Source organism: Pinus tabuliformis, chromosome 1_1 (assembly GCF_031772625.1).
Source record: "Pinus tabuliformis cultivar Carrire ecotype Pingquan chromosome 1_1, CPIR1, whole genome shotgun sequence".
Taxonomy (NCBI): domain Eukaryota; kingdom Viridiplantae; phylum Streptophyta; class Pinopsida; order Pinales; family Pinaceae; genus Pinus; species Pinus tabuliformis.
Window position 1 is genome coordinate 781923574 of NC_142297.1, and position 11852 is coordinate 781935425.

An 11852-nucleotide genomic window follows, 5' to 3' on the forward strand; every position below is an offset into this window, starting at 1 on the left:
TTACAAACTTTAGAAATATCATTAAACAAGAAATTCTATATTTTAATATCTGATTATTTAATTACAAACTTTAGAAATATCATTAAAGAAGAAATTCTACTTTTCCACGTAAGAATGTTAAGAAAAAATTATTTTAAACTTAAATTAGGACACATTATCCGATTTTGACCAGCATTAATTCTTTTTACCGCACAAATTTTAGAATTTCAACCAATAAGAAATCAGATCAGAATTAAATTAGGACACATCAGCCGATTTTGACCCGCATTAATTCTTTTTACCACACAAATTTTAGAATTTCAACCAATAAGAAATCAGATTGGAGAATGTTATCAAGGTTTTGACCATGATTATAATTTTTTTTAAATAACTTTTTAGTTAGGTTATAATACAAATCAAAACACTACGTGGTTTTGACCATCATTATAATTTTTTTTTATTCAAAACACTGCGTACAAGGAAGGGAGAGCATATAAAGAATTTATAAATAATAAAGAATATTATAATATATACACAGTAAAAGTTGTTTTTGGTTGGTGTATTATAGTTAGATGGTTTAGGTATTTTATGTGGTATAAATATCATAATTTTAAGTGCAATGGTTTATTAATTTTCCTCGCTGATATTATTGTATTTGATAATTTTATTTATTATGTAATAATAAAATTATTTTATTTTATTTAAATATTTTATTGAAAAAATATTATATAATAAATAGAAATTATTTTAAGACACCGTGTATTAATTGAGATTATATTGATTGGTTGAGTAAAATAATTATTATTGGCTCAGTTTAATTTATAAATAAAATCATTTTTTTCACGTAATCTGAAGATACAATTTCAAGCAAGTTTGTGTTGTTTTCTTATTTAAAATATATTTTTGAATGTTTAAATAGATTCAACATTTTGAAAAACTTTTATACAGATTAAGCAATTTAAACTCAAGTTTTTAAAAATCTTTGTTGGATTTTGGTTAAAATTAACAAGAAAAAATGTCTTGAAAAAGGTCATTTCATCTAGACAAAGTAGTTGTTATCTTCCTCATTGAGGTTCAAATCCTCTGATAAGTTATAATGCCTTAATAAATATTATTGTTAGACTAAGTGGTTGTTATCTTTCTCATAGAGGTTCAAATGCTTTGATGTTATAGTGCTTTAATAAATATTATTGTTAGGGTAAGGGGTTGTCCTTTGATGTTATAGTGCTTTAATAAATATTATTGTTAGGCTAAGGGGTTGTCCTTTGATGTTATAGTGCTTTAATAAATATTATTGTTAGGCTAAGGGGTCGTTATCTTTCTCACTGAGATTCAAATCCTTTGATAAGTTATAGTGCCTTAATAAATATTATTGTTAGACTAACGGGGTTGTTATCTTCCTCACTCACATTCAAATCCTTTGATAAGTTATAATGCCTCGAAAAATATTGTTGTTCAAATCCTTTGATAAGTTATAATGCCTTGATAAATATTATTGTTAAACTAAGTGGTTGTTATCTTTCTCATCGAGGTTCAAATCCTTTGATGTTATAGTGCTTTAATAAATATTATTGTTAGGCTAAGGGGTTGTCCTTTGATGTTATAGTGCTTTAATAAATATTATTGTTAGGCTAAGGGGTCGTTATCTTTCTCACTGAGATTCAAATCCTTTGATAAGTTATAGTGCCTTAATAAATATTATTGTTAGACTAACGGGGTTGTTATCTTCCTCACTCACATTCAAATCCTTTGATAAGTTATAATGCCTCGAAAAATATTGTTGTTGAAATCCTTTAATAAGTTATAATGTCTTAATAAATATTCTTGTAAGAATTTCATATTTATACATATTATTATATTGGCTTCAAATATAACAACCTCATTCTAACCATGTGGCTAAAAAAATCATTTTTTTCGTAAAAAACACTTAAAATTATTAAACTTTAAATAAAAACTAAAAATAAATTTGAAAATATATTATTTCAAACACAAAATTGTGTTTGTTTATATTTCAATATGAGTTAAAAAAAAATAAAAAAAAAATAGTACATTAATAATAGCGATAGCAATAATTTTACAAATGGACACTTCCAAATACTTCATGATCCCAGGAGGCAACTTTCAAATAAGTTTTGGACCGAATAAAATTTCAATGGCATTCTTCCATGATCTGACCACTTTGTTGTTTCTTCACTTTATTATTCAATTCATGTATTTTAATTATTTTTAATTAAAATTTTCTATAAATCGTTGTTGATGATATAATGCTTAACAAGATTCAGTTGGGTGTCTAATATATAATTATTAATAAATTAATTACTATATTTTAAATAGAAAATTATTTTATACATATTTTTTTAATTTTAAGAAATATGTCAATTATAATTTTATTAAATGGTGTAATGTATTTGTTATATATTTCGGAGAATTTTTGGATATATTTTTTGAAATCTTGTGAATTTTTCACAATTAAAATTTTTTAGAGCCTTGAATTTATATATAGAATCAAAAATATATTTGAAAAAATCAAGATTTAATTTTATTTTTTGATTGGATTCAAAGTTAAAAACTCCAAAATTCTTTAATAAACTAAAAAAAATTATAAATCAAAAATTGACATTGTGGTAAAACTTAGTTTAGATAGTTGATTTACATAATCAAGCTGAAACCATTCGTGGTGTGAATGAAGCATGTATCAATTATCATCTTCAAAATTATGACCTTAATTTTTTTTAATAAAATGCAACAAATTATATCTACAGATTCCACTTTTACGGGCACCAATACTTAACAAAAGCCAAAACTTACAAAGCATCAACATGTTACATTAAACCATGAGGAATTATACTTTAACTTTGATTTATGGGTCACCTAGTGAAGCATTAAGGAAGAGGGACATGCCCCTTTTGTCATTGCCAGCACCAATATTTAACAAAAGCCAAAATTTACAAAGCATCAACATGTTACATTAAACCATGAGGAATTATACTTTAGCTTTGATTTATGGGTCACCTAGTGAAGCATTAACTAAGAGGGACATGCCCCTTTTGCCATTGCCACCAAAGTTCAGGTTCATTTAGCCTTGACCCCAAATTAGCCATGTGATTAGACTTGGAGTTGTTTGATATAAGAAATTTTGGGGATGGACTAATACAACTGATAAATCCTCTCGAAAATCTAACCTAACTTTGTATATGAGGGGAGAGATCTTTCATATAAATAGTGAATTATATTTAAAGAATTACCTAAAGCATTCACCCCCTAAATTCCCAAATTCACAATTTGCCTCAAACCCTTATATAAAATATAGGTTTGAACAATATTAAGCAAAGTCTTTTGGTAGAAATCACATAAGAGAAATTTTTGGCCTACCGTTTCGACTCAACAAGTGTGGTTCATCATCAAGACTAGAAGAAGACGCCAACCATGGCAAAGGCTTAAATAGAGAGCAATGTAGAGACATAATTTTAAAAAACGGCTATATTTGAACAATAATATTTAAATTATGATATTAATTTATTAATATATTAAAAACAAATATTTGACTATAATAAACGGCTAATTTTTGAAAAAAATATTTAAATAATAATATTATTTCATTAATTTATTAAAAATATTAATAGATAACGACTATATTATTAGAAATGTAAGCTAAACCCCAAACATACTTATTTCTTAATTCTCGAGACCAAATAATAACTTTAATACTTAAAATATTTTAATACTTAAAATATTTTTTTCCATGAAAATTAAATTATTATTTCAACATGGTTCTTTTAATGATTTAATTTTTTCCCATCAATATAATTAATATGTTATAGAACCATGTATGTGAGGTGGCAATATTTTATTTTGTTTAATAAATATAATAAAACTCTAACGAGAATCCCTGGAGCAAGAGACACGTCATACATATTAGCTTTTAAAATATGACGTGGCAAACCTGCAAATTGAAGAAAGAGGGCTCCATAGGACCAGGGATTTGTTCGATATACGTCTAGTGTTTATGTTTGGATAGACGTTAGGATCCCCACGCTTCACGTATACGCTTAAAACACACCATTAATCAAATATTATCAAAATGCCGTTGTGAGTTTTGCTCTTTGTGGATTCCTTGGAAATTACTCGTCAACGACCGATGTACACGTCATCAGTCTCAGGTGACATTAGACCGTCAGATCAACGTGATCTGCACGAAGTTTAGATGAACTTTATTGCCTTTGAGGCATTTAAGACATTTTGAGAACACCTGGGGTGTGACGGCGACGGTGGGCCCGACTGATAGTTAACGTGAATTTATAACAGACAGTTTTGCCGTCAGCATAACGGGGCCGCCTGGCCGTGGAAACAGCCTGAAAAACGGATGAACGAATGAAGAAATTCGATTCTCTTACAACCAACGCACCCGTTAGCTGCACGGTTGCTCCAAATATAACTGTTCGAGGGACCGCCGAAGCATGTATTCCGGCCAAGTCTGGAGGAGAAGTTAGGGAGAAATTTGTGGGGATTTGGAATGCGGGGATTCGATTGCACTGCTATTAATGTGTCTGGGATTAATCCGGTAGTAAACGGATGGAGGATGGGGACAGCGTCAATTTTGGGACAAATTCCCAGTAATTATATAATAGTTTTGGTGGATCAAAGTGGTTAAGAAAGTGAACAGTCTCATTCTTCAAAAAGGAAAACGAACCAGCAACAAGAAGCATGCAGAAATTTTAATGTTGGAATGGGATTTTTCTGATTTGATAATTCTGAATGCTGAAACTTAATTTTATGTGTTTACTGGTCTTCCATGTCTTTACCCTGTTTTGGAAAGTTCGTACTGTACTGCTTCCTGAAGCATGTTTTGATGATTGGGATTCAGATAAGAAACATGATTATAGTTTAAAAGGTTTGTACTGGTTCTATAAGTATTTTTTATCATTAGGATTGAGTCTCGGCTTGCTTACCATTTCACTTATAGGAGGATCATCGCCATAATTGATATAGTTACCATTTGTTCATAGCTGATCAATGAAATTCACTCGCCTGGTAATTTAATCATAGCATATCAATTTGATACACCCATTCACTTGCTTATAATTTTTACCCTCATAGCAATCCCAGACCTGGCAGATCACCTGTCACCATATTAATAAACCCTTCGGACATCAGAATAATCTCATTAGAAGTCCAAAAGTTCACCATGTTTGTTGGAAGAGCAGGTGGGATCCTGTAGCGCCATGCTCATCACTCATCCATAGCTGTACAGAAGAGGACGTTTGATTATGGTGAAAAAGTGGGACAGGACTTTGGGTTTTGCTTGCAACAATCATTAAGTGATGAAACCATTGGAAATCTGTCATGCTAGTGCATGCGTATTTGAGGGCTGAGACTTTCTTGATTCTTTTTATGTTTATGGGAGTGATATGAAGGCTTAGAGTTGGCTCTGAGCAAGGGCTTAGAATTGGCTGTGAGTAGCTGATTACTGGTCAAATTTTTTTCCATGAGGATGGCAGTGGAGTGGAGAAAGAAAAAGAAACAAAACACTTTATTGGTGGGTGTGAGTGTTGGTGCATGTAGCAGGGAGCTGTTGACTTGGGTGTTGATGAAGGTGGCTCGGGAAGGAGATCATGTGATAGTTGTTCATGTAGTCACAACATCTGCAGGTATGAATGAACGGTGAAACCTCACTTTTTTCAAATGAGATTTAGATGTTCGGTGGTTGTTTGCTGTTCATGTGACTTGATTTCTGTGTCTGCACGTGATCGGATTCAATGGCATTAGTTAGATTCATGTTCTCAGACAATTGCAAATGTTTCTGTAGGTCTCAATTGGTTTTATTGAGTTTGAATCCGATGACATGGAAATAACATTAGAAACCTTCTTATGGTTTTAAACTGTTTATTGCAAAATTCAATAGCTGTAGAGATCTTCATTTGTGTTTTATAGAGATCATTGCAGAACTCAACAACATCCCAAAACTTCATTTGGGTTTTAATAGAGTTTATTGAAGAATTCAATAAGATTAGATATCTTCATATTCTAAATCAATTTCAAGAAGAATAGTGTTCTGGTGATCGAGCATTAATGAGTTCCAGCTGGGTGATCACTGGAATTTACTTTGGAGTCAAAATTAGCTTTCGCCCAGACTCATTTTGCCAATGCAAATTCAAGCTGAATTTTGCTTCGAAATGGCCGTGGGGGAAAGCTGGTCCTTAGTTTCCTGATCATTTCCTTATTGTGCATCTTCTCAACCTCCGATACACTAATCCCTGAGCAGTAAGATATGAATTGCTCTGCTTCCTCTCCTGAAAGCCCACGGGAAAGAGATATCACGTACCCATTTCTTAAAAAGGTGAAGAGCCTCTGCAATGTCAGAGAAAGAGATGACAATGAAGATATATTTTTAATCGACGGCACATACAGACAAAAGTAGGATAGAAAGTTTATACAACTTCAGTGTTTGTAGGGCTTTTAGAGAAGAATTATGTTTTGATCTCTGTAATTTTCATATTTTGCAGCACTGATCTGTGGAGAAAAACTTGCGGTTGATTTCCTTGCGAGTCCCTTTGATGTCAACGCTTTAGATGTCTACGAGAGTTTCTGCAGATTGAAACAAGTAATTGTTCTCGCACAACTTTGACATTGGTTTCTCACTTTATTTATTTGTAAGGAAGGCCTGACAGTTGAATTTTGGTATGCGTTTCTTAGGTGAGCCTTCAAGTGAAAGTTTCCTATGGTTGCCCTGTAAGAAAGGTTTTGGCAGATGAAGCAAATCTGTACAAGGCCACAAAACTAATTGTGGGAAAAAGCAAGCACCATGGCTTAGGGTAAGCGAAAATCTTCTGATGCTCTGAAGCTTTAAGATTCTGGGATTTAGTCTTAAAGAGAAATCTCATGGGAATGTAGAAATATATGACAGGTCTTTGATTATCCATGTTTCAGGTCCTCAAACTCACTCGCTAGCTACTGTGCAAAGTGGTTGCCATGCACTTGCTCTGTTCTGGTTGTTGATAATGGCAATGTTCTCTTTGAAAAAGTTGGAACACAATCTGTCACAGGTAGCATAGAAATGAAAACAAGCGAATTCCTTTTGTGGGTATACTTTGTTTCTTGATATAAGTGTATATATCTGCATAGACGATATATTCACTAAAGCAATCTAATCACCGTTCGGGCAATTAGATGTTGTTGCCAGGGGCTTATGCTTTTATGATTCATGGTGTGCAGGAACCACAGATGCGATGCTAGGGACACTCAATTCCTTACAAAGGTCAGCCCGAGGCATATTCCCAAATGATGATCTGGAGGAAGCTTGTTGCATTTCGGAATGTCCTGATGATGGTGCAGAAAATCTTTCAGATGCAGCAATAACATCAACTCCTAATTACTGCCCTGATAGGCAGGCCATTGTCCCAATGAAAATGGAAGCCTTCAATATATGTTTTCCTCTGAAGTCAGCTTGTACAGTCTACAAGTGCAAGCCCCGTAGTCATTATGGGGATGACAATGATGACTTTGAAGATGACACTACAAATTCAGAGAGCCATTTTTCCTATGATTCCTTTCGGACAGTTTCAAGCATCTCTTGTCAGGTTTCCGAGAAAGGGGATGACACAAGAATCTCTTCCGACAAGCATGCTACTTCAAGAGAAGTTTCTCAAAGAGAAGAATCCCCCCCTGGATGGCCCTTATTGAAAAGTGCCATTACAGTGAACAAAATTCCTTGTCCTAGATCTGCAGCCAGAGAAATGTCTGTGGTTGAATGGACATTGAAATTACCAGATAGACGTTCTCTGATTGCAGAAGACCTTTCAGGGAAAACAAATATTAGTCAGGCAGAGTGTAACAACAAGAGTGAAACTGAGGCTTTAAATCAGATAATTCTAACACAGGAAAACTCTACAGGGAGTGGTCCTACTTCCACACAAGACGATGATCCTCAAGATGAAGAACAATCCTTGATCCAGAGGTTACAGCATGCCTGTAAAAATAAAACTTGCAGGGAGTTTACATATCAAGAATTAAAATCTGCAACCTCCGGGTTTGCAGCAGGTATTGTTATTTTCATTCAACTAATTGTCCCTTAATTTTTACTCGGTGGTCTGATTTGAACGGTACCCTCATCATTGCCCTCTGCTATGCAGAGAACCTCATAGGAAAGGGAGGCTGCAGCAAAGTGTTCAAAGGGGTTCTTCCTGATGGGCAATTTGTGGCAGTTAAATCACTAAAATCTTCTAGAGAAGCAGAGCAAGAACTTCTTTTGGAAGTTGAAATTACTGCTACCTTGCAGCACAAGCACATTGTTTCATTAATTGGTTACTGTGTTGAAGAGAAGGAGTACTTTTTGGTCTACAACTTGTTACTGAGAGGAAGTCTGGAAGAAACTCTTTATGGTATGTAGTATGCCAATTTTCATGCATTTATCATGTTACGTCCTTGGAGATTTTTATTATTTTTTAGTGTTAAGTGTTGTTCCCAGTTCTCAGAAAAAGTTGGGTTACAGGAGGAAAGGACAAGCCACAGGCTCATTGGAAAGATAGGCTGAAAGTGGCCATTGGAATTGCTGAAGCTTTGACTTATCTGCATGAAGGTTGTTCTCATCCTATCATCCATAGAGATGTGAAATCATCTAATATTTTGCTTTCTGAAGACTTTGAACCTCAGGTATCTTGATCTTTGTGAGAGAAACAAGTTCTCAAGCTTCTGTTGAATTGTTTGTATTTTTTGGTTGGAGATGTTATAATAAGATTTGCTTGATCATTAACTAGCAAATCATCTTTCGATGGATCGTTAACTAAAGATATTCTGTGAATAGTTGTCAGATTTTGGGCTGGCCAAATGGGCTTCAACAACATCTGCATATATCACATGTAGTGATGTTGTAGGTACATTTGGGTAAATATCCATTTCTTTCTTTACACCAGCTCTTTCCTTAGGAAAATAAATGTCATTTATAATCAAGACTTCATAAAACTAGCTGCTATCATATTTCAGGTATCTGGCTCCAGAATATTTCATGTATGGCAAGGTTAATGAGAAGACAGACGTGTATTCCTTTGGAGTAGTTCTTCTAGAGCTAATAACTGGAAGAAAACCAATCAATGACAAGAATCCTAAAGGCCAAGAAAGCCTGGTTATGTGGGTAGGGCTCTAGTGTCCTTGCTTGTTTTGTATTTGATAATTTTGGATTCTTTTGGTTTCTTTGTCTTGGTTCAGAATCTTAATCTCTTGTAAATTTCAAAATTTAGGCAAGGCCATTACTGGCAGCTGGCTCTGTAAAAGAACTTGCAGATCCACTTTTGGAAGATGCTTATGACATGAGCGAGATGAAGAGAATGGTCATTGGTGCAGCATGTTGTCTGAGACAGGCAGCTCAGTTTCGACCTCGAATGAACAGAGTAATTACTCTTATTCTCTTTAGTTGCGTATATATGTTTCAGTTTCTGATCTTATGTCAAATTTAGTTGCTTGAAGACGTTTCCTTTCCTGTGAGGAGTTAGTGCTAGAATTCTTTTTGCCCATAACGAAGAATGGCACATGAAATATGGAGCTGATATCCTTCCGACGCAGAGTTAAGGGTGTTTAGATCTAGTGTTTAGGGTTGTAATCTAAATATTTGTTCAGTAGTTCAATTTGTAAAATCATCACCCTTCAACAGGTTAGCCCTGAATGCTGATGGTGGATTATGGAAAAATATTCAACGCCTCAATTGCCAATAATCTCTTTTTCCATTAATGAAATATAAGATTCTTTGAATATTAGCAAAAGAGATTACATCATATCTCAAACCAAAGCTTCAGTATGCAAACTACCCCTCCCTGAATAGGCAAGAAGAGCCGGCATATCTGCTTTTGCTACAATATCAAGAGAGTATATATCTTTCCTAGAATCACTGTCCTAGCCGAAATCTGGATTGCAAGATCTGAATTGAAAGTGTTGGTTTCCCCAAATATAGTGGCTTACCTTTGCATTAAACTGGCTTTGTCAAATTTCAAACAACGGATAAATGTTAATGTAAGGACGGGAACTTATTCTTCCTCATTGTTTGTCTGTAACTTATTATTGCAGATTTTGAAATTACTACGAGGAGAAGGAGATGACCTACCTTATTGGACCAAGAGGCAATTGACAATGTCCATGGAATTAGATGAATTGATTGAGGATGAATCTGGAGCAAACTCTGGGAGTTGTGACATCCAAAGTCATCTATCACTTGCAATGCTTGGAGTTGATGATGATGTGGTATCAAACAGTAGTCCAGATCAAAGTGTAGATCTTGTACATGAGAGCAGAACCTTGGAAGATTATTTCTATGGACGTTATAGCCGTTCAGCAAGCTTTGATTGATTTAAATCTACTTCTCTGAGCGTCATAATTTTGTTTACTCCTTGCTTCTGTAAAAGCTTCAATATTATGTACTTGGTGTATTACTGTGAGTCAATGTCACTACTTAGCTGTGTTCAATTTCAATCACTCTGCATATTGGTTGAAGCTGTGTCTGAAGTTGAGTGGAGTCCATGTAAAATCCCTTGCCAATTCCTTGTATAAATGTGAAAGCCATTAGTGGTCACTCGTTTTAGTGACCCAATGGTGCTCAGTAGAGCTGAAAATTTTCTTATCCTTTCCTTTGGATCAATTGTATGTATGTGGAAGGAAAAGCAATTATGATATCGCTATTGATTTGCCAAACCATTGTTATGTACTTTTTCAGGTCTGAAGATGTGTAACTTGTGGTTTAGCTTGGTACATTCTCTTGTATACCAGTTTACTTTGAATTTGTCAATATCATAAGCCAAGTAGCTATTTAAGTGTATGTCTGCATGGCAGAACTGCATTGGGCTTGAACTTTTCTCTCCACCTCCAAGTTCTGTGAATCTGATTATCAAGAAGCTACCAGGCCTAATTTTGTATAAGTTGAATCATACCGCATTCAACACGATTCCGAACCTCATATTGCATGCATTCTAACTAAAATATTCATGTTACAAGACGACATTACCACCTAGTTTTAGTAAAGAGGACAATAGCAGGCCTGTTGAACCAAGATTCCTGAAGTTCTCCAAGGTCATCAAAAACCAGGCACTGTGCTTTTGGAAATCGAAGGCATAGGACCCATGAATGCCACATTGGTGCTTTCTGCTATCCTTTCAAAGTAAAAAGGGATTCTGGACTGCAGAAGTTTAAGAGAGGTAGCTTCATCTATTAAGCGATGCTTCTCTGTATGTTAATGAAAAATTTATAAATTTGTATAATAACTTATTATTTTTTATTTGCTGAACCTTCTACGAGTTTTGCTGAGTCACTAGTCAACTCTATTCTCCGGCCAAAATAAATCGGTTGTTGCGCTGTGGTCACGGTACTAATTTTGGTTGCATTCTCAACACATGCTTTGTATGGGCTCTACGTGAGAATCCAGATTCCCCGCCGTGGGCTGTACGTGAGAATCCCAGTGTCTAAAGAGTTTCAACCCTGCATTGAAATAGGAGTTTATATAAAATAAAAATAAATTAGCAATTCCCTCTAAAGGTGCAAAGATATGCAAAGATACACAGAGGGTATGGATCAAGATCGTTCTTTGATCGCTGTGCTTGAAGTAGCAAGTTTGTATAAAATAAAAATAAATTAGCAATTCCCTCTAAAGGTGCAAAGATACACAGAAGGTATGGAAGATTTGGGAATATCATCTCGTCAAAATTTGGGAAGATCGTTCTTTGATCACTGTGCTTGAAGTAGCAAGTTTCTCTTGTGCTTATGCATACAACATCCTAATTGAATTATCCCCAAAATATGTGAATTGTGCATGCAATTGTCACAAAGAGATGCCAATAGGATTGTTAAATTGAAAAAGTTGTACACTGGTTTGCATAATCAAACAAATAATAATTAAT

The 11852-nt window shown here is 34.3% G+C and overlaps 1 protein-coding gene across 1 annotated transcript; it reads left to right on the plus strand.

The window, feature by feature from the left end:
• Positions 1-4370: 4370 nt before the first annotated feature.
• LOC149216320 (protein kinase STUNTED-like) lies at positions 4371-10685 on the plus strand. Its single transcript, XM_089392770.1, has 11 exons — positions 4371-5627; positions 6483-6580; positions 6673-6791; positions 6907-7022; positions 7192-8016; positions 8109-8357; positions 8468-8628; positions 8780-8859; positions 8959-9106; positions 9213-9362; positions 10033-10685. The coding sequence occupies exons 1-11, from the start codon at positions 5465-5467 to the stop codon at positions 10309-10311; spliced, it is 2388 nt and encodes a 795-aa protein (XP_089248896.1). The 5' UTR covers positions 4371-5464; the 3' UTR covers positions 10312-10685.
• Positions 10686-11852: the final 1167 nt, after the last annotated feature.

What these genes read in the sequence shown, in the direction of transcription:
- LOC149216320 (XM_089392770.1), top strand. Translation starts at nt 5,465, where the DNA reads ATGAGGATGGCAGTGGAGTGGAGAAAGAAAAAGAAACAAAACACTTTA. An exon ending in GATGTTGTAGGTACATTTGG is followed by an intron (nt 8,860 to 8,958) that starts GTAAATATCCAT and finishes ATCATATTTCAG; the next exon opens with GTATCTGGCTCCAGAATATT. An exon ending in TTCGACCTCGAATGAACAGA is followed by an intron (nt 9,363 to 10,032) that starts GTAATTACTCTT and finishes TTATTATTGCAG; the next exon opens with ATTTTGAAATTACTACGAGG.